The sequence below is a fragment of the Pipistrellus kuhlii genome, unplaced genomic scaffold (genome assembly GCF_014108245.1).
Source record: "Pipistrellus kuhlii isolate mPipKuh1 unplaced genomic scaffold, mPipKuh1.p scaffold_m20_p_7, whole genome shotgun sequence".
Lineage (NCBI taxonomy): Eukaryota > Metazoa > Chordata > Mammalia > Chiroptera > Vespertilionidae > Pipistrellus > Pipistrellus kuhlii.
Genome location: NW_023425573.1, coordinates 33,357,465 through 33,381,640, shown reverse-complemented (window position 1 = coordinate 33,381,640; position 24,176 = coordinate 33,357,465). Strand labels below are relative to the sequence as shown.

At 38.7% G+C, this 24,176-nt stretch overlaps 1 protein-coding gene across 2 annotated transcripts in view; it reads right to left on the bottom strand.

Moving 5' to 3' along the window:
- Positions 1–24,176, bottom strand: part of ZNF385B (zinc finger protein 385B) — a 340,310-nt gene that overhangs the window by 301,590 nt on the left and 14,544 nt on the right. For both annotated transcript variants that reach the window (XR_006740467.1, XM_036421911.2), the window contains exon 2: positions 11,381–11,525. Coding sequence is in view for 1 of the 2 variants with exons in the window: in XM_036421911.2 (XP_036277804.1) it covers positions 11,381–11,417 (37 nt within the window). In the remaining variant the exon portion in view is untranslated. The remainder of the gene's footprint in view (positions 1–11,380; positions 11,526–24,176) is intronic.

Here is a 24,176-nt window from a genome sequence, read left to right as displayed (position 1 = left end):
ATATCACATATCATTTAGGGAAGAAACTCTTTATTTAAAGTATAACATGATATATAACTGAAACTCTTTCGTGAACACAAACAGCAGTGTGGTGGTTGCCAAAGGGAAAGGGGTAGGGGGAGAAAGAAGCCCAAATATATGGTGACAGGAGAAGATTTTACTTTGGGTGGTGGGCACACAATGCAATATACAGATCTGGTAACATAGAAACCCACTCCTGAAACCTATATGTTCACGTTGACCAATGTCACCCCAATACATTTATTTTAAAAATTAAATATAATAAGAACTCATTTCTGTTTTGTAGCTTGATTAAATAAACTTTTAAAAAATAAATCCTTTACTCAATTTTATCTTTTAGATAATTTTCTTCAACATTCAACTATCATTCGGTGAGTGGCTACATTACTGCTAAAAAGGATATGCCAAGAGAACCTAAAAGGAAACATTTAGAGAAGAAATGACTCTTGGCTTTCATGAAGGTTAAGAGTTTAAAAAATACAAACCACTTCAAGAAAAACTATATAACCTTTCCTTTACACAGGCCTACAAAACCAAATCACAGGCAACTGTATTTCTGAAAATATTTCACGAGACGTGCCTGATCTGAAATATATGGACTTTATGGATTGCCCGGGCTCTGTGCCTGGATATTTTCCCAGAGATCATCTCATGTTTTTATTCCTAGGATCAATAGTGTCAGCAGATGTGAAAGCTTGTTAGCCCAGTACAGGGATTTAAAAAGAAAGAAGGGGATGGAGTTACCAAGAGGATGGTAAGAAAGGAGGGAAGAAGAGAGGAAGGGAGACAGATAAACAGAGAAGGGAGGGAAGGAGGAAAGGAGAGAGAGAATGAGGGAGGGAGGGAAAAGGGAGAGAGGAACTCAAGCATTTTAAAAAGTCCCCAAACAGTAACTCAAAGGATAGGACAGATAATAAATAAATTATAAAGGAGTGGAAGTGCTTGAACAATAACTACACAGAACATTTTACTGAGTGACTAGGTTTTAGTTAAGAAATACAACCAGCTCTAAAGCATACACACCATTCCACATCTTTCCAAGTCATTCTAAAATATAATAAAAAATGAAATGTGAAAATGTTTCTGATAAACAATTCCATAAACTTGATAATATTTCTCCACATAGCTGAAGATGCTTTGTTCGCTGAAAAAGCATTAAATACTCTCTCAGGTCTTCAGTGGTTAAAATATCTTCTTGTAAATGTCTTCAGGAACACAGTCATGCATCACTTAACGGTGGGATAATGCTCTGAGAAATGTGTTGTCAGGTGATTTTGTCTTTGTGCTAACATCAGAGAGTGCACTAAGATTGAATAGCCTGTACACACCTCTGCTATGTGGACTAGCCTATTGCTCCCAGGCTGCAAACCGGTACAGATGTCACTGTACTGAATATTGTAGGCAATGTTAACCCAATGATAAGTATTTGGTTATAGAAACATATCAAAACACATAAAATATGGTATAAAAGATTTTAAAAAAAATGCTACACCTGTGCAGGGCACTTACCATGAATGTAGTTTGCAAGACTTGAAATTGCCCTGAAGGGGTTGGCCAGTGAGTGGTGAGTGAATATGAAGGCTAAGAGGCTACTGTGCGCGACTGTAGACTTTATAAAATCTGTGCAGTTAGGCTACACTTAATTTATAAAACAAGAGATTAAATCAAGCCCAAGAGAAATGATGCAATCAAAAGATACCATAAACATGAGATGAATGAGGTTGCTGCCAGCGTAACACAGAATACGTTTTACAGCACTTTTCTTAATGAATAGAAAAAAAGTACACTGCAAAATCACTATGAAAATATAGTAAATACAGAAACCAGTAACATAATCATTTGTCATCTTCAAGTATTATGTAGTGCACATAATTGTAGGTGCTATATTGCTATACTACCGGCAGCATAGCAGGCTGCTTTACACCAGCATCACCACAAATATGTGAGTGATATGTTGTGCTAGAATGTCATAATGATGACATCACTATAGCTACAACATCACTAAGCAATAGCAAGTTTTCAGCTTTATTATAGTATTACTAGTGGCCCAGTGCACAAAATTAGTGTATGGAGGTGGGGGTTCCCTCAGCCCAGCCTGCACCCTCTCCAATTGGGAATCCCTTGGGGGATGTCCACAGGGATCGGGTCTAAACTGGCAGTCGGACATCCCTCCCACAAGCTGGTTACTGCTGGCTCCAAGCTAAGTTAATCCACACATAACCTCATGAGGTAGATATTGTTATCCTTGTTTTTCAAATAAGGAGAAAGGAACTTTCCCAACTCACATAGCTAGTAATTTGTAAGCAGGCAGACTGATCCCACTATGCATCCTTAACCTAGTGCTACACTGCATTTTACTGCAAAGTGGAGATTCAATAAAATTGCGTGAACATTTCCCAAGGATTCCAAATGAATGATTAGATCACTTTAAAAATTAGGTTTAAAAAAAAATGGGGGGCTTATCATCTAAATTATGTTTTATTTTTTAAAAATATCTGTGACCTCCATATACTACTTGGCTATCCTTGCATGAAATGAAAGTAAAATCTCTAATTTTCCATAAGTAGAAATGCTTACAAGCAGATCGAATGGTTTTATGACCTACAAGTTTGATCAAATGCTCTTTCCAAGAGAACAAAGAGAGGTGAGTTTTGGTGTCCCAGGTAATAAGTACAAGGACCAAGGGTCCAAGACCCATGTTGTGGCTCAAGCTCTGCCAGTTCTGTACCAAGCATGCCTGTCTCTTGGAACCTCAACTTAAAAAGATTGATAGATAAAATCTCTGAGGACCTTCTAGTTCTCGGATTTGTGCATTTTGGAACATGGAGATTATTAAGTCTGTGACAGAGAAAAAAACCCAGTCATAAAGCATTCACAAATTATGAAAGGGCATGGAGTTTCAATTTAGGCAGAACTGCGTTGGTGTAATGACCAGCCGTGGGCTTGAAGTTCTGAGGCAGAGCCTCTTGCAACAGACAAGCCGCTGAGTCGTTGAACAGTTAATTAATTAAACTGTGTTAGCGTTAGGAAAATGAGCTCCACTTGGTATCTTGGTATCTAGATAACCAAGGCTCTATGAAAAACTGAAAAAGAATAAAAATCTGGCCTAGTACTGTGTTTACAAAGGAATCTCCCTCCTCCTACGGAGGCTGCTTGCTCCCTCACCTCCCTCCTTCACTGGGCTTGCATCCCAGGTTGTTCCTTGAGGTTGTCTCCGTGCTACAAAATATTCACCTCTTTGAAAAGTGCAGTCTCACTGCAGCTCCTCCAGGATTTAGAGAAAGCAAACAGATTGAAATTAATCAGGCTACAGTATAAATGGCTAAAAGGAGCTTAATCCTTCCAGGGTCAGTATTTGCATTTTCAGAATGTTAATATACATACACTTTCCAAAAGTGGAATCTGGGCAAGTAAGAGGAAGTGTTGTGGGCTTTTAAATTTTTTGATTAGTCTTTCGGAAAGGAAAGAACATGATTCTAGGACATCCTGCCTTTTACTCACTGCACCTTAGCCTACCAAATCAGAAACACAAAAACAGACACTAAGCACTATTCACCATAGCTAAGATCTTGAAACAGCTCAAGTGTCCATCAGTAGATGAGTGAAGAAAAAAGCTGTGGTACATTTACGCCATAGAATACTATGCAGCTATTAAAAAAGAAGGATCTCTTACCTTTTGAGATAGCATAGAAGGACCTGGAGAATTTAATGCTAAGCAACATAAACCAGTTAGAGAAAGATAAGTATCACAGGATCTCACTTATATTGGAATAAAATAAACAAAATAAATTCAGAGACATAGAAGCATGGAACAGACTGACAAATTCCAGAGGGAAGGGGGAGGGTGGGGGAGGATAGAATAACCAAAGAACTTATATGCATAACCCATGGACCCAGACAATAGTGTGGTGAAGGCCTGGGTAGGACAGGAACTGGGTGGAGGGGGGCAATGGGGGATATTGGGGGGGCATCTTTAATGCCCTCAAAATAAAGATAAATAAAGTTTTAAAAAAGTGCAGACATATCTTGAAGTTATTTGTTGTTTGCATTGATATAACAATTATAAAATTTGGGAAAAGAATTATTGTAGCTATAAATGAATAAACATGAACGTATTGTTGTTGTTGGGAACCAGTGTTTTTCCTTTGTGGGAGAAAGAAAATACAGAGAGATGCGGGAAGGAGAAAAAGAATGTTGCGGCGTGAATTAGAATTAGAGGCATCCTTAAGAACCTATTTGTGTGTGTATTTATTTACTAGCTCTGTCCACTGAATGGCTCTAGAAGCAATGAGACTACAAACTGAAAACAATGACACCCTGATTCAATAAACACATCCAGTTCCAAGATATTGGTTTCTAAATAACATCCACACTAAAAGAAACCAGGGCATTTTGGGGAAATTGTTGATTTATGGTTTGGAGGAGGGTAAGTACAAAGGGAGCCGGAAGCCTCTTGTGGTAGGGAAAAGAAGAAAGGTGTTCAAAACCTGACTGGAAAGGTCTGCTTGTGGGAGCTCTTACTAATTAAATTTGGTACAATTACTGTATTGAAATGTATAATGAGGATAATAGATTATAACATAATGAATTTTTTAAAGTTCCTTGAGTCCACACCGATTTTTTTAAAGAGGTACGAGAAAAGAGACATTTTATTTACAAAAGTAAGACAGCTAATAAGTATAGAAGAAAAAAACAAGAGAAGTAGAAAGTCATCATTTTCACAATCATCACAGCAATAACTGATTCTGGAAATCAGTTATGGATGCTAATATCATTAACTGAAAGGCTACTAGGAAACACGATATTCACAGAATCTCAAAGTATCTCTCCACAGATTATATATTGATTGCAAAAGGAAAAAAATGCTTTTCTAATGGGTAAAATTGGCATCACCTTTGCCAATGACCAAGTTTAATATTATCATAACGTCCTGAGCCACCTGATATCATGCACTATAAAGGATACAGCATCACCTATGGAGCCTTCTTGCCAAATATATTTAACCCAAATCTAATCAAGAGGAAACATCAGACAAATCCAAACCCTCCATTCTGCAGAACAATTGGCTTATATACTCCTTGGAAATGTCAATATCATAAAGAACAGAGAAGGCTAAGGGACTGTTCTGAGTTAGAGGAGACAAAAGACATGTGATCATCAAGAAATCAGCTATAAAGGACATGATTGGGACAATTTTGGAAATTTCAATACAAGGAGTATTATGTTGGAAATTTTCTGAGTGTGTGAAATGTCTTAATGTCTACAAGAACCTGAAATGCTTTAGCAAAACAGAACAAACCAAGTATCCTATATAATAAAATGCTAATAGGCAAATCGACTGAATGGCAGAACAATTGGTCATTATGACATGCACTGACCACCAGGGGGCAGGTGCTCAACGCAGGAGCTGTCCCGTTGTGGTCAGTGTGATCCCACAGGGGGAGTGCCACTCAGCCAGAAGCCAGACTTACAGCTGGCAAACACAGCGGCACTGGCAGGAGCCTCTCCCACCTCTGCTCTGTGGCAATTTGACTGCTCTCTATATATATATAAGAGAGATACCGGTTTGGCTCAGTCAGGCGTCTTCAAACTTTTTAAAGTGGGGGCCAGATCACGGTCCCTCAGAGAGCTGGAGGGCTGGACTATATGAACTACTAATTCCTACTGTAACACCTCGGCTGCGCTCACTGCCCAAAAAACCTGGCGGGCCGGATCAGACTCCTCTGCGGGCCGCATGTGGCCCGCGGGCCGTAGTTTGAAGACGCCTGAATCAGCCTGCTAACTGAAAAGGTCCTAGGTTCGATTCTGGTCAAGAGCATGTACCTTGGTTGTGGGCATATCCCCAGTGGGGGTTGTGCAAGAGGCAGTTGATTGATGATTCTCTCTCATTGATGTTTCTAACTCTATCCCTCTCTCTTCCTCTCTGTAAAAAAATCAATAAAATATTTTTTTTTTAAAGAAGAGAGATAAAACAAAGTTGACAAATTACTATCAATCAGTGACTCTACATGAATGGTTTCATAACTTGTCTGTGTAACTGAATTAAAAAAAAAAGAAAAAAAAAGTTAGGGAAGGGTGGGAACCCTGAGGTAAAACGATACTTTTATATGTGTGTTGGCTCCATAGCTTTGTACTCCATATTCTTCAGGTGGGGCCTGGACCTAATGAGGTGCATGGAAGTAAACAGACATACCACAGTGCCTCGGGGAGGCTGGTGGAACTGCAGGCTGCGAGAACCCCAGCACAGGTCTTTGGAATATGGCACTTGACGGAACACTGTCCCTTCCTTACTGTGGCCTTCAGGGCCCTGCACTACCTGCCCCTCTCACTCTTGATTCCTACCTCTCTGCTTTATACATTATTGCCTCATTCCCTCTTTCCTTTCTCTGTTTCTCAAGTCCATCAAGGTCCTTCCTCCTTGGACTTTGTGTTCTCTGTGCTCAGCCTCCAGACCCTCCTGTTTCTGCAGCATTCAGATCTTGTGGGTCTTGGCCCAGGTCCCCTCCATCTGGGTGTCCTTCCCTGATACCAACTGCCTGCCATTCCCCACACGCACTCTCAGAGCACCCTGTTAAAAACTGTTTTTCCGGCACTCACCCCATGGCACAAGTTAGAAATGATCATATTTACGTATTTATTTATTGGTGTTTTATCTATCCTTTCAGGAGGGGGCCTTGTCTCTGTCTCTCTTGGTCACTGTTGTAACCCGGTGACTCGATCAATACCTAATGTACTCCATAAACACTTACGGACCTAATGGACCGATGGTGCTAAACCACTGCAAAGCTCTGCAGATTAAATGCTGTATGGCTTCCCCCATAATATTTGCATCTAGAGCAATAAAATAAAAATGCAAAATAAGAGAATTTCAGTCCACAGCCTTTCACATTTCTTTTAAAAGACTATTTCAAGATACCGGAATCAATTATTTTGTTTCCTAATGAAACAGAAGCATCTTTGCAAACAATCACAAATCATAGCAAACTGGACCTTCCTGTCCTTGTACCAGGGAATATAACTGCTGCTTTGTTTGCCCCCAGAGCTCCAGTCACCAGTCAGAAGAAAGCATTAAACAATCGGAGGTGGGAAACAATCCTGCCTTTCCACTTCATTAAATCATATATCTTTTTACACATGAGCCGCCAGGCTATAAATCATGTCAGACAGAATGAGAGCTAATTAAAGGGTCAGCTGAGCATATAATTTTGAATTCCTAGGCACCCAAAAACTGAGATTGCCAATAATTGTGATAAAACCCAGAACCATTTGCTAACTAATAAAGCAAGGACTTTCAAGCTGCCAGCTTGCTAAGCCATGTTTTCACACATAAAAGAATCTATATAGAATATAATTCTTATATGGTAATGAAATTTTAGTCCGTTTATCCCAGGGTGCTCCATTAAAATATACTCAGATTTTATTTTATTTTATATTTGGTAAGAATTACTAAAGTAAAAAAAAAATTAAAAAAAAATACATGGATTGTGTTACATTCCAGACTGAAGTTCACTCCTGAGATAGGAAATATTACTGTTTTTAGTGGTATTTAGATAGCATCTTTCTTCCAAAGTACATCCAGGGAAAGCAGGATTGTAGAAAGAAATTCCACTCGTCAGGAGAGAAAACGAAAATGGAGTTAGAGCAAGATGGCCAAGGTCACTAAACAAGTCAGTAACTGTTCTGAGAGCAGAACCTGGAGACAGCTGACTCACCGTGGTTTTCCCTCTTCCAAATACACTGCTTCATTTAGAAGGTATTTTGAGGGTATTCAAGTTTGTGTATTTTATATTTGCATTCCTGACAACCAAGAGCTTCCACATTAGGAAGAAAAACTATCTTACTTAGACACTATAAAAAATATCAAAACCATTTATTTTCCTTCTTTTAAAGATCTGTTTAGTTATAAATGAAAGCTTGAGATCTAACACAATGAAATAGCACAGTCAGATATAGACTAGATTATAGTTTTTAAAAAGAAGATACTTTCTATCATTCCTATAATTTAATAACTAAAAACAAGGTGCATTTTCAGAGGTTTAGCATTGTGATTAGAATTTTACCATCTTCAATACTACTTCAGAATCACAGCTGAAATTTCAAATGTTAAATATACCCATAGGGTATGTATTAATTCTTTAAAAATATGAATCTCCAATATTTCCTGTTCAAGTCCTACAATAGAAAAGAATGTTTCTCTCTGTGAAGATAGAGGTGAACAAGGTGAGAATTAGTGAGTTATACATATCAAGTTTTCAAAGCTATGCCTGTTTTAAAAGCCTCTTTTAAAACACATTTCTCTCTGTGTCCAAGTATAGGAGGTGAAAAAAAAAACACAAAAAAAAAACCAACATAAAGAACCCCAACCAACCAAGCAAACAAAAAAAAGCTTGAGCACTACATACAGCATTCAAGAGATTTCTTGGATCTTTCCTAATCTTATGTCTTGAACATGAACTACTGATCACAACAATGGCACTTCAGTATGTGCGAAACCAGAAAAACTATACAGGAAATCCTGTCTGTACAACAGATCTGTCTTTTTATACCTCATACCAAAATCTTTAAGCACACAGAATGCCTCACTTGTGATGACATGGAAAGTGTGGTTAATTTCGTTTGCTACTTTTCATCCCAATATCACTAATCTAATACATAGGGCACCATCCCCTCTGCAGCTCCAAAGAAAATGCTTACTGAATTGCCATTCCCAAAAGAAGATTCCTTAGGAAAAGGAAAGCACAGGGATATAAAGCTATATGGCTAAGTCTACAGGCAAAAAAAAAAAAACAAATGAGAACACTGGAAACTTCATGCTATCTCTGGTCTGCTCTATTTGAGTACTCTTCACTCTGCCTTAAAAGAGAACCAGTAATTTTATTTTACATGGCTAGAATGCTGGAATCATAGAAATGAAATAAAGTTATATAAAACTATCTTTAAAATATATTTCTCACTTAAAAATCATATGAAACAATAATAAATAGACTAAGAGCTAAATATCAGTTATTATTGTAAAAAATAAAATAAAAAATGGCATGTTGCTGTCCCTTTCAAAAGTCAACACTGAAGCCCTTAACTATCTAAAGGAGAAAAACTATCAAGATTTGGCATTCCTACCTGGATTCTTTCAAATAACTCTTCCCCTGAAGAAGATTCATGCCTGAATCTATAAGACAACTCCTGAGCTGTAGTCAGCTAATGGCCTCTTACTTATAATTTAAAATTCTTTGGAGACATATTAAAGAACAGCTTCGAACACTCTCGTCACTGAACCATCCCATAATTCCTGGGTCTCTTGCTCCCATTAACCTCCCAACACACCTAACCCCATGGACCGTGCCAGAGACAACTGCCTAAAGATGTTATCCCATCACCCAAACCAACTCAGAGCTTGCACCCAATAATTTTCATGGAAAATCATTAGTCAATGAAATAGAAAATTTTCCAGCCAATAGATCACAAAATAAAATGGCCTTTCTTTGCCAGAGAATAAATATTCTTATGCACAACTACTTTTAAACTGAATATTCAACTTTAGGGTACCACTTGAAATGATGTGAGGTAAAACACAAAAATGGACATCTTGTGGCATGTCCCCATGTAATTCAGTTCTTTATCATGTAAATCTTTACATTCACAGACATTCAAAATCAAAGTGTTTCAAGTGGCTAACTTATATCAATCTGGGCCCCAGTGAGAAAGAAGTGCACCATTCAAACTGGGAATATTAGAAGAGGGTTTATGTCTAAAGGACTATTTATGCGCATATAGTCAGGGTACACACGAGCCACCGGGATACTCAGGAACCAGGGGTTAGAGCAGAGGAGAGGGCAGTTACTGAACCTGGAAAGGAGACAAGACCTTGGAGGAAGCCACCTTGAGAGGAGCAGTGACCAGCAGGGGACACAACCAGTCTTTGGTGCCCTTCTAGGGGGGATAGGAGACGTATACTCTGATCTCACTCTCCTGCCTTCATCCTATCTCCTGTCAGCATTTTCCATTAACCAAAACCAACTATTACAAGGCAGAGGCCAAGGGATTCTTTAGATTCAGTCCATGCAGGTCAGCCTTCCAGAGCAGTGAACTGATTGAACAAGGGTGAGACTGGATATAGAGGGGCAAACAAAAGATATCCATATGGGCAGAGACAGACCACACACACTCCCACTCTAAGATTAAATCACTGACATATTTATAAATCTGAGAGAATAAAGGCATTCACACAGTGCAGGAATAGATGCAAGTTCCCTAGAGCAGCCTGTCTGTCGCCCAGAGTCCCTAAAAGGCAAAGGAGCACAGCAGCACTGGCAGTGTGAGGCAACATCTCATTGAGTAAGAGTTGCTCATTCTGGCGACACAAAGTTAAATCCATATTCAGGAAGATTTTGACATAATGTTCTCTGAACAGTATGCAAAGGAGTTTGGGTTGTCTATGCACAAAACTGAATCACAGAAGTTCTCTGATCGGAACAATGCCATGATTACATTCCTGTTCAGAAAGATTTCTATGGTGGCATTGGGGTGTTCAGATTAGAAGAGGAAAAGAATGAAATATAGGAGACCATTTAGAAATCCATTACAACAATCCAGGAGAGAGATAAATTCAGTATTGTCATTCTGTGGCTTATACTTTTAAAAATCCCTGGTGCCTAATATTTTGTGATATAGAAGGCCAAATACGAAATTTGTTCCTTCAGTTTTAAAGTTTCTATATTCTCTCACTGATTCCTTTTGCTTCTTTACCTCCCAGGACCAATCATTCATTGAGTCCTAGTGAGTCTAACTTCTACTTTTCCTCTTATTTCTGCCAGTGCTTTGATAAAGGCCACCTTTACTAGCATAACACGGACCAGCATTTCGTAAATTATGTGCAAACCGTTCTGGGGGATTCCATGAAAATTACAAGACTTCTGGCCAAATATTTTGGGCAAGATCTGGGATAAACACATTTGAATCATTTGCTTATATGGCTTGTGAATTCCTAGAGAGGGGTTCCTCCTTTCATAAAAAAAAATCTGGTGACATCTCCATACACAGTGGTATACCTCAAAATATAGATAGCAAAATGCTGACAAACTATGGTTGTCCTGGCATTTCTGTAAAACTTCAGTTAGGCGGCTGACTTTTTTTTTTTTTTTTTTTTTTTTTTTGTATTTATTGTCCCCAGGAAAGAGATTATATAATGCAAAGCAAGGAAAGGGGTAATCAATTCTTGCAGTTTGAGTTTCAAACCATAAGGGAGCGCATGGTCAACAGACTTTGAAGAATATGAGATAAAGCAAAGCTTCCTACATTCAGGCCAGATAAAAGGAAGGGAGGGGGAAATAGTCAAAGGGTAAGTGAGAGAGTTTCAACTTACGTGGGTACCTGAAAAGGGGACCCAGGTCCCAGCCCATTCACCACCTCTGTGCTGAGCCATCATGGAGGGAGAGGTGATAGAAACTCCAGAAGATTTGATGGAGCTAAGAACCAAGGGAATCTGTGCCTTCCTGGGAAGATGGAGCCTGAGGGGGGGGGGGGAAAAAACAAAACAAGACTTGTAAATAAAATGGCTAAAATATAATTTCATATCTATGCTGGGATTTTTCAACCTCAGTACTATTACCATTTTGATCCCAATAATTCTTTGTTGTAGAGACTGCCCTGCACATTGTAGGTTGTTTATCAGCATCCCTGGCTTCTATCTATTAGATGACAGTAACATAATTGTCACCCCCAGTTGGGACAACCAAAAATGTTTGTAGACATTGCCAAAAGTCCCGGGGGTAAAATTCCAGTTGGGAACCACTGGTCTGGGTAGATAGAGTCCAGTCTCAAAGATTTTCTACCAGGTGCAGTACAGGTTATGGGTACCTAAATGAATCATTCTGGAGGATCCAGAGCATGGACAATGTACTAGAACATGAATAAAGAAAAATAAATGTAATGACAATAGATGCTAGAGAGGACTGATCATTCCCAAGGACAAAATGGCATACTACGCCAGATGCTTCCACATTATAGCTGTGTTGGTTAAGACCAGAGATACTGAAGCATAGTAGGAGGCAGGCTATCTAAGTTCAAATCTCAGCTCTAACCATTAAGAGCTTTTTGACTTTGACAAATCACTCAACTTTTTGAGACTCAGTTTCCTTGTCTGTAAGATGAAGATAAGAGTATATATCACATAGGATTACTATAGTAATTAAATGCATTAAAATTTGTAAATTTCCTGCTCTTTACAATAAAGTTTTGAATGAGTAGTGTTTCTTACCATGTTTATAAATATGCCCTGGAATTAAGTCCAAGTCAGAGAAGAGTGTGACCTTGGATTGTAACTAAATTTCCACCATCAAATCCAGTGAGACTCACAGTAGAAACTGAAATTCATAGTTGGTCTCTGCATCCAGTCTAACATTCTCTGTCTCCACCCTTCAATGTACCTTCATGCCACCATTGGTCATCATATTAAACTTCCAATCTAATCAGACAATGGCTTTTCCATTACCCATAGTTATAGACAGACACACAGAGGTGCTTCAATAATCCACGGCTGTGTGGACAGTGTGGCATGAAGATCCAATGGGTTTCTGTAGGAGATTTTATATAAAAATTCTAGGTGCTCCTAAGCTATGTTTGAAACTCACTGGCCTACTAGATGGAGATTCCAACAGATGGCAGCCAAGGCCACCCATGAGTAGCCCTTCCCCATCCATCCAGCTGCTCATCAACACAACCCCATGATCCAGCTGGAGACAGACACTGGTACACAGTACATGTGCTTGGAATATGTTTCTCTATCCTACAGAGGGGATCTTTTGCTGAAGAACATGCTCAGATTTGCAATTTTTAAAAGAAATGCATTGACAGGAGGACTTTTGAGACTTTGGTACTGGGTCAGGGGCAGGGGGCTGCTTCATGTGCTGTGGACTCTCAACCAAGGCTGGGGGTCCCTATGTAAAATGCATAGGTTCTCTAGATGATCACATTCCTCCTCAAAGTTCTGCCACAGCACTGGGGCGCTCCAAAGGAGGAGATACCGTATTTTTCGGACCATAAAAAGCTCCGGACCATAAGACGCACCAGTTTTTAGAGAAGGGAAATGAAGAAAAAAAGATTCTGAAACAAATAGTGTCCTAAAATATTTTATGTGCATTAAAACCCAACATCACAGTCATAAACACATGTAATCAACCCTGTAAAGTAAACAGCAGCATTTAGAACCATTTTAGAGCCGGGCAAACACACAAAGACCACACAGAGCTGGGCAAATAAAAAAACTTTTTTTAAAAAGTATATGTGTAGGCTATATTTGGACCATAAGACGCGGGGACTTTTTCCCCCCACTTCTGGGGGGGAAAAAGTGCGTCTTATGGTCCGAAAAATACGGTAGTTGGATCCACTAACCTTACAAAATCAACCTCTTTTTCTGTTCTTTCCTATTTCCCTGCTTCCCTTTCGCTAAGTCCCTGCTACTCTTCCTTCCCAGGATATAGTCCCCCTTGGGGGCCTTCAGAACACCAAAGCCAGCTTCATTTCTAATATATAGGCAAGTTCTGCTTTCATCTCTACAACCCAACTCTTCCCCGAGGCACAAGGAGCACAGAGGCCTGGCTGCCTGATGCAAAGGGCAAGGAAACATACATCTAGAGTGAAACAACACCGTGTCACAGTGACTCAGCACTCCACCTGTGTGTGCATCTCAGGGCATCACAATTCCCTTCTTTATACTTTCCTAAAATACGTTTAGAATAGGTTTTTTCGTCAGAAAAAATATATATACTATTAAAAGAAAAATCTAGTCAAAACAGGTTTGGCTCAGTGGATGGAGCGTTAGCTTGCAGACTGAAAGGTTCTGGGTTCAATTCTGGTCAAGGGCATGTACCTTGGTTGCGGGCACATCCCCAGTAGGGGGTGTGCAAGAGGCAGCTGATGGATGATTCTCTCTCATCGATGTTTCTAACTCTCTATCCCTCTCTCTTCCTCTCTATAAAAAAATCAATAAAAAATATATATATTTTTTTAATTAAAAAAAGAAAAGAAAAATCTATGTTGCAGCACCATCATGCAAGTTAAACTATAACATAGGTAGGTGACAAAAAGCAGTGGCCTGCCCAGGAGCTGCCTTATCCCTTTTGCAAACTTTCAACCTGTTCACTTGGTGATGAAAAATACTGCTATTACCTCGGAGGGTCCCCATTCATTGCCTTCATTTGTGCAGTTCAATGCCACAGCCCATCAGATCACCTCCTCCTCTGTCCCGCTTGGCAGCCAGTCTCAGGACTGCTGCTGGTTTCCCATCTGTCCAACCCAATCTATCTTCAACATAGAAGCAGGGCCTGGAGAGTGCACTGAGCAAAGACAACGAAGGCACACTGGGTTCACCCTGGATTTGACTGACTTTGAAAGGAGAAGGAGTGCTAATAACATGGAAAAGTCTCTAGCAGGGACTTGCTTCCTGGTTTTGCAAGAGTTTGGCTGGAAGTGGGCTTCCATCCTGGGAGATAACAACCCCATACAGCCAACAGCTTTTGTAGTATTCCCAGCTGCAGGGATTCCTTTAATCTTAGCAAAGTGAGCAAGGTAGCATTCATTTTGAACAATTCTGTGTAGTGTGCCTGTTCTTGTGATGACAGATTGGTCCAAAGAAGATACCTATATAAGCTAACCAATTAGATAGAATTGTATATGCCTGCATAGTCTCCTGGAAAATGGAAACCAATGAAATTGCCTTTCCCATTTCCTAGTTGTAATCTAAGGTAAGGCATTTAACCTTGCTTGGTCTATTTCTTCATATATAGAAAGAACAGTTGAACTAAAGATATATAAATTTTCTTTTTGCTCTTACTTTATGGTTTTCATTATGAAGGTGGGTAATAGAGTCAGTAAGGCCTGGGTTCAAAATCATGATATGTCAGTCACTAGTCTTATAATCAAAAAAAGTTCCTCAGCTTCTTAAGCAACAGTTTCATCACTATAAAACAGAGTTGATAATAGTACCTACCTTGTTATTAAATGATATAATACATGCTGTTTAAAACAAAACTATATAGTAAAGCAGCCTATGTCCTCTAGTTACTATTGTTATTGTTGTTATTTCTATATGAAACCATTTTATATTTTTTAAAAGAAAAAACACCAACCAATATGAAAAATACCATAATTGTTCAGTCAAATGAACTTTGAATAAGATCAAGTCATTTGGCTCAACGTTAGTGCAAAGAGCTGGGGAGAAGAAGAAGAAAGAATCAATATTACTCTCCAGACATGTGAAAATGTACAGGATATTTAATTATGACCTGAGAAAAAAAGCTAACACTACTTGTCTCCAGCTCTATCACAGAACTTAAATAAAAATTTAATAAAAATTGGTATTATAAACAGTATTAGGTAAAATCATAACTCTCTAATGGATGATAAGGTTTATAAGCTACTCAACTTGGAAGACCATGCTGAAGACTTACTTTTTCCACTGTCTTTCTTTGTAAACTTGTCTTGATGACATATACAATATCAATGTAGCTGGGATATTCCTTCCTTCTTATGTCAAAAGCATAATGCTCACTACTGCAAGACCATATAAGATTGATTCTCTCAGATCCAATTGATTTTCTCACTCCAAAAATGACCCTAACACCCCTAAAGGTGGTAATGTTTAAAACTCTCAGAATAAACTAGGTTGTCTATTGAGAATATTTTTCTCTACATAAATGATACACTCCAGCAGCAAGTTATTGACACGGATTTACTTATATATGTAGCCTTATCTCAGTTAAGGTCTTTGGTGAATCACATGATTGGACAGGGTACAAATGCAATGAATTGAAAAAAAGGTAAAAGAATATAAGACAAGTAAATGAGAAAAAAAATAATACTAAAAGGACCAGTGCTGCATAATGTGGTGTGACATAATGGCAGCCTGGAGAGATAGAAAATCTCAGTAGTAGATGAGCTGCAGTTGGTGAAGGAAGTCGACCCAGGGCACTTCAGCCAGAACAAAAATGTCCTTCCACCTGTAAAGCTGAAAGCAAGTGCCACAGAAACCAACAGGGACAGGAATCAAAGTTAAAGTCATCATACAAAAGACATGTTAGGAGACTTCCTGGAAGATGACGGCCAGGTAAACACTTGTACGGGCTGCCTCCCACAACCATATCAGTGCTGCAATGGGGGATCTTACCTGAGACCTGAAAGGACCACTACTGTGGAGCCCCGACCAGCACAGACACGCGGATTCTACAGAAAGGAGAGAGAAATCAACTCAGGAGAGAGACATCCTGAAAAGAAAGACCATGGGGAGACAAAGAAACAGCCCACAAATGAAAGAAAAGCAGGCATCACCAGAAAAGGAAGTAAATGAGTTAGAGGCAAGCAACCTACCAGAGCAAGAATTCAGAGTAATGATCATAAGATGGCTAAAAAGAATGAAAGACAAATTTGACAATATGAGTAAGACCCAAGAGGAAATGAAGAAGAACCAAGAGGAAATGAAGTTGACTCAAGAAGAAATGAAAAATGACATCACTACTATGAAGAACTCAATAGAAAGCATCAAGAGCAGACTAGAAGAAGCAGAGGACCCCATCAGTGAGCTAGAAGACAAGATGGAAAAAAAATACCCAATTAGAGCAGCTTCTAGGAAAAAAAAAAAAAAAAAAAAAAAAAAATTAAAGCATGAGGAGAGCCTACAGGAGCTTTGGGACAATGAAAAATGAAACAATATTCGAATAATAGGGGTTCCGGAAGGAAAGGGAACTGAGGTAGACATGGAAAACGTATTTTAAGAAATAATGACAGAAAACTTTCCTGAGATAGAGAAGAAAAAACCCACACAAATCCAAGATGCTTGCAGAGTCCCAAGCAAAATGAATCCCAGAAGACCGACGCCAAGGCACATTATAATTAAATTGGCAAACACTAACGACAAAGTAAGAATCTTAAAAGCAGCCAGAGAGAGACAGAAAGTTACATATAAAGGAACCCCCATCAGACTAACAACTGATTTCTCAATAGAAACTAATCAGGCCAGAAGGGAATGGGATGAAATATACGAAGTCATGCAAAGGAAGGGTCTGGATCCAGAATACTGTACCCAGCAAGGCTATCAATCAAAATTGAAGGTGAAATCAGGAGCTTCACAGACAAAAGAAGACTAAAGGAATTTATCTCCACCAAACCAGCAATGCAAGAAATGCTAAAGGGTCTACTGTAAAATTAAAGAAATAGGAAGCAAAGAAGGAACACAAGGGTATAGAATAAAAATGGCGTCAAATGAGTACCTATCATTAATAACTTTAAATGTAAATGGTTTAAATGCTCCAATAAAAAGACATAGAGTAACAGATTGGATAAGAAAACAAGACCCATACATCTGTTGTCTACAAAAAACCCACCTCAGAAAAAAAGATGCACACAGACTGAGGGTGAAGGGATGGAAAAAAGTTTTCCAGGCAAATGGAAATGAAAAAAAAGCTGGGGTAGCAATACTTATATCTGACAAATTAGATCTCAGAGTGAAGGACATAACAAGAAATGATGAAGGCCACTTCATAATACTAAAGGGAACAATCCAACAAGAAGAAATAACCTTGGTAAATATATATGCACCCAATACAGGAGCACCAAAATACATTAAAAAAAAAAACTACTGGAGGACATTAAGGGAGAGATTAATAGCAATACAATCATAGTAAGAGATTTTAATACCCCACTGTCATCCTTTGACAAATCATCTAAACAAAAAATCAGCAAAGAAATATCAATCCTAAATGACTCACTAGACCAGATGGAATTAATCAACATCTTCAGAACATTCCACCCCAAAGCCACAGAATATACATTCTTCTCAAGTGCAGATGGGACATTCTCAAAGATAGACCACATTTTGGGACATAGGCAAAGTCTCTTCAAATTCAAGAAGATAGAAATCATATCAAGCATCTTCTCAGATCATAATGGCATAAAACTGGAAATTAACTACAATAAAAATAATCCAAAGAAATCAAACACATTAAGACTAAACAGCATGCTATTAAACAAGGACTGGGTTACCAGAGAAATCAAGGAAGAAATTAAAAACATCCTGGAAACAAATGACAATGAAAACACAACTATCCAAAATCTATGGGACACAGCAAAAGCAGTTTTGAGAGGGAAGTTCATATCCTTACAAGCCTATTGCAAAAAACTAGAAAAAAATGGTAATGAATGATCTAACTCTACAACTCAAAGAGTTAGAAAAAGAGCAACAAGAAAAGCCCAGTGTAAGCAGAAGGAAGGAAATAACAAAAATTAGACCAGAGATAAATGACATAGAGACCAAAGAAACAATACATAAGATCAACAAAACCAAGAGCTGGTTCTTTGAAAGGATAAACAAGATAGATGAACCTCTAACCAGGCTAACCAAGAAACAAAGAGAGAGGACTCAAATAAACAAAATCAGAAACGAAAGAGGTGAAATAACAACAGACCCCACCGAAATACAACGGATTGCTACAAAATACTACGAACAACTCTATTCCAACAAACTGAACAACCTGGAGGAAATGGACATATTCCTAGAAAAATACAAACTGCCAAAACTCAATCAGAAAGAATCTATAAATCTCAATAGAACAGTAACTTGGGAAGAAATTGAAACAGTCATCAAAAAGCTTCCAGCAAACAAAATCCCAGGGCCAGATGGCTTCACAGGAGAGTTTTAGCAAACATTCAAGGAAGAACTAAAACCTATCCTCCTCAGACTACTCCAAAAAATCCAAGAGGAAGGAACACTTCCAAACTCTTTCTATGAACCCAGCACCCTAATACCAAAACCAGATAAAGATAACTCAATGAAAGAGAATTACAGGCCAATGTCCCTATGAACATAGATGCCAAAATCCTCAACAAAATTCTAGCAAATCGACTCCAGCCGAGCATCACAAAGATCATACACCACGACCAAGTAGGATTTATACCGGAATGCAAGGATAGTACAATATCTGCAAATCAATAAACATGATACATCACATAAACAAATTGAAAGATAAAAATCATATAGTCATATCAATTGATGCAGAAAAAGCATTCGATAAAATCCATCACCCTTTCCTGATAAAAACTCTCAACAAGGTGGGAGTACAAGGATCATACCTCAACATAATAAAAGCTATATATGATAAACCCACAGCCAACATCATACTCAATGGGCAAAAGAACAGGAACAAGACAGGGTTGCCCACTCTCACCACTCCTGTTTGACATAGTACTGGAAGTACTAGTCATTGCAATTAGACAAGAAGAGGATATAAAAGGCATCCAAATTGAAAAAGTAAAGTTACCCTTATTTGCAGATGACATGATTTTGTACATAAAAAAAAAAAACCAAAAGAATCCATTAAAAAACTAATTGACTTAATAAATGAATTTGGCAATGTAGCAGGATACAAAATTAATGCAAGAAATCTATGGCATTTCTATACACCAATAGTGAACTTGTAGAAACAGAGACTAAAAAGGCAATCCCATTTACCATCGCACCAAAAAAATTAAGATACCTTGGAATAAACTTAACTAAGGAGGCAAAAGACCTATACATGGAAAACTACACGACACTGAAAAAAAGAGATAGAGGAAGATGTAAACAGATGGAAGAACATACCATGTTCATGGATTGGTAGAATCAACATCATCAAAATGTCCATACTTCCCAAAGCAATCTATAGGTTCAATGCAATCCCAATTAAAATACCAACGGCATATTTCACTGACCTAGAAAAAAACCTTCAAAAGTTCATTTGGAACAACAAAAGACCCTGAATTGCCACAGCAATCCTGAGAAAGAAGAGTAAAGTAGGAGGGATCTCAATACCAGATTTCAAGCTGTATTACAAAGCCACTGTTCTCAAAACAGCCTGGTACTGGCACAAGAACAGACATATAGATCAATGAAATAGAATTGAGAACCCAGATATCAACCCAAATCACTATGCTCAGTTAATATTTGACAAAGGAGGCACAAACATACAATGGAGTCAAGACAGTCTCTTCAATAAATGGTGTTGGGAAAATTGGACAGATACATGCAAAAGAATGAATCTGGATCACCAACTTACACCATACACAAAAATAAACTCAAAATGGATACAGGACTTAAACATCAGACGGGAAACCATAAAAATACTAGAGGCATCCACAGGCAGCAAAATCTCAGACATATGCCAAAAGAACTTCTTCACTGATACTTCCCCTAGGGCAATGGAAGCTAAAGAGAAAATAAACAAATGGGACTACATCAAAAAAAAAAAAAAAAAAAAAAAAAGCTTTTATACAGCAAAGGAAACCATCAACAAAACAACAAGAAAGCCCTCTGTATGGGAGAACATATTTGCAGTTGTTATCACTGATAAAGGTTTAATCTCCAATGTCTACAGACAGCTTATACAACTTAATAAAAGGAAGATAAATGACCCAATTAAAAAATGGGCAATGGATCTAAATAGAATCTTCTCAAAAGAAGACAGAAGGAAGGCCAAGAGGCACATGAAAACATGCTCAAAGTCACTAATTATCCGAGAAATGCAAATCAAAACAACAATGCGGTACCATCTCACACCTGTCAGAATGGCCAACATCAACAAATCAACAAACGACAAGTGTTGGCGAGGTTGTGGAGAAAAAGGAACCCTCGTGCACTGCTGGTAGGAATGTAGACTGGTGCAACCACTGAGGAGAACAGTATGGAGCTTCCTCAAAAAACTGAAAATGGAGCTCCCATTTGACCCAGTAATCCCACTCCTAGGAATATATCCCAAGAAGCTAGACACATCAATCAGAAAGGATATATGCACCCCTATGTTCATAGCAGCACAATTTACAATAGCTAGGATTTGGAAACAGCCTAGGTGCCCATCAGCAGATGATTGGATCCAAAAACTATGGTACATTTACACAATGGAATATTATGCTGCCATAAAAAAGAAAAAATTCTCATCATTTGCAGCAACCTGGATGGAATTGGAGAACATCATGCTGAGTGAAACAAGCCAGTAAATGAAAGAGAGACACCACATGACCTCACTTATTTATGGATGATAAAGAACATTATAAACTGAAGAACCAAAAGATAGATATAGAGACAGTAAAGCAATAAGCAGACTCAAATTATAGCGGGGAGGTTGGGGAAATCTAGGGGAGATAATAGATCAACCGAAGGACTTGTATACATGCATATAAGTACAACCAATGGACACAAAACTCTGGGGAAGGAGGGTATGTACGGGAGGGGGGGCATTGGTATATGTACAAAAATAATAATTTAATAAAAAATATATATTAAAAAAAAAGGCATGTTGCATCTGCCTCTCAAAAAAAAACAACAACAACAAAAAAAAACACTGCATGGATCACATGCATTTTCTGAGCTCGTATGTGCAAAGCAACATGTGCACAAATGACCCTTTCAGATGGTCACACCAGGAAACTGGCAAGAGTTTCCCTATTTGGGAAATCGTAGGGACTCCGAAGGAATGTAAGGACTAAGTCATCCATTATCGTTTACAACTTGATGTCAGGTGCCCTAGAATCCAGAGTGTGTTTAGGTGGTCCTAAAAATCTCTGAGCAAAGTAAATCACTGTCATCTGTCCCATTCAGTTATGTTGGCACTATCAAACGTTGTCATGTTGTATGGCTTGCAGGGCTTCTTCAAAGCCAACTGGTTCTTTTGCAAGATGATGAGAGAAAAAGGGAACATGTCAAATATTCTCTTCTTAGACAATATTCTCTCCACTGACATACTTGCATACGATAGTGACTGAATGCATACTTTTAGTTGACTGTGCAAAGTCACCTTCTTGGAGAAGTTAATGACTATCAGATAAATAATTAAAGCATATTTATATCCCATACTTGGTGTTATTCAGTTACTTTTATAATTACATGGTAAAGACATATTCTTTTTAAAAAATCTAGAATGACTGTTTCCAGAATTTGGAACTTAGGATGTCCAACAACTTCAGCATCCTGAAGTCATTTCAGAAACAGAAGCACAAGATTTAATTTAAATTGTTCTAATCACTCAGATGTCTAATCAGATATGTTACTCCCTTGCCCTGTTCAAGTGGAATTTGGATGACAAAGGTGGTTATATTAGAAGGCTGTTTAACCAGAAATGAACTTACAAAGAATTAACTGACATAAGCATTCCCTATCTGTTTATCGATTTGTGTGGCTCTAAATAACCTCTCAAAATATTTGAAAGAGGGGGAGTAACGCTCTGCTTTATTTCACCTATAAAGTCCAGGAAGCTGTCCTGAATCACCTCAGGCATTTTTCCCTTTACAGAGCGGCCTCTCAGTGAGCCAAAAGGGCTGGCCATGTGCCGAAAGCAGGGAGGAACTGTTAATGGAGAGTGATGGCTCCACCTCACTTACTGTCCTCAGTCTTCAATGTGCACATGCAACACGTCCAGGTTTAAAATGGAGATTCAGATTCAGCAGGTCTGAGGTGAGGCCCAAGATTCTGCATCCAAGTGATGCTGATGCTGCCATTTGGATGCACCGACCTTGGGAGCTAGGAACCCCCTCCTTGGGGAGACCCCAGTTCTGCTCTGCCCCTACGTGGCTGTGCTACTCTGGGCTCATTAGGTAACTTCTCGGTGCTTTATTTTCCTCTGTAAAACAAGGTAAGGCATGGAGGCTCTTAACAAATTCTGGGAGTTGGAAATAAATTCAGATGAAAGCATTAAAAAAATTAAAGGAGCTATTTCATTAAGAGTCTTTAAAATCACTGAAGGACATAAAGATAACTCTTTCCCTGAAACCAGCAAACTAGATGTTGTTGATTCTGTTGCCAGTTTTGTGTCACACTGAGCATGCTTAGTCTTACATTCTCCATAAAATTGCTGCTCTAGGTGCCTGCCTATGTGTGATAATCTTAATCTATGTGTGATACGTACCCCACAGCCAAACTGCAGCTGATCAGCTGGCCTTGTACACAAAGTAATTTCTGAGTGGCCCCTGGTCTACCCTCTGTGGGGGAGCACAATCCTTTTGATAACTCTTCTTCTGAAGACCAGATTCCATTGACATAATCTTAAGACAATAATTATTAAATTAATTGTAGGAAAGATAAGAGGACAATTTTCCATGCCTGTACAATTCACAATTTATAGAATTTTCTCTCTTAAAATTCACTTACTGATGCTTATTTTGCACATGATGAAGGTGAGTGCCAGTAAAAATAAATTCCTTCCCCACCCTAGCCAGTGTGGCTCAGTAGATAGAGTGTCAGCCTGCAGACTGAAGGGTCTGGGTCCAAGTTTGATACCAGTCAAGGGCACATGCCCAGTTGTGGGCTTGATCCCCAGTAGGGAGCAGAAGCAGCCAGTCAATGATTCTCTCTCTTCATTGATGTTTCTATCTCTCTCTATCTTTCCCTTCCTCTCTGAAATCAATAAAAAATATGTATTTTTTAAAATATATTTTATTGATTTTTTACAGAGAGGAAGGGAGAGAGAGAGAGCTAGAAATGTCGATGAGAGAGAATCACCGACCAGCTGCCTCTTGCACAACCCCTACCGGGGATGTGCCCGCAACCAATGTACATGCCCTTGACCGGAATCAAACCTGGGACCTTTCAGTCTGCAGACCGACACTCTACCGCTGAGCCAAATCGGTTTTGGCTAAAAATATATTTTTAAAAAATAAATTAAATAAAAATAAGTTCCTTCCCCAATATCATAAAAATAATTAAGTTTGGAGATGGGCATGCAGACTTCCAGTGCATTTGAGTATGATTGACTCTATTCCACCTTGAAGAATATTTCCCTAAACTCTTCTTTATTTCCAAACTCCTAAAAGTCACCTGCAATATTGAAGCAAAGGAAAAGGAGAAAAGCCACAGGAGCGGCGAGGAAGCATTTCTCATGGGAGGAACTGGAACACAGAGCCATGTGGCTTCAGTAGCAGATCACTTCTCTGACCCCTCTGAGGAGATTCAGGAGAGAATAACAGACGTATTGGGTCACAGAAGTACTCCAGAGATATGCTGTCTGTCTTTATCCATTTTAAACGGAACGTATATTTTCAAGTAAAGACAACAAATCAGCCACCCTGTAAGTAGACTAACTGCTGGCCATATGATTAGGAACAGCTTGGATCCAGGGTCCTTGACAGCATCCGGCTCTAGAAAG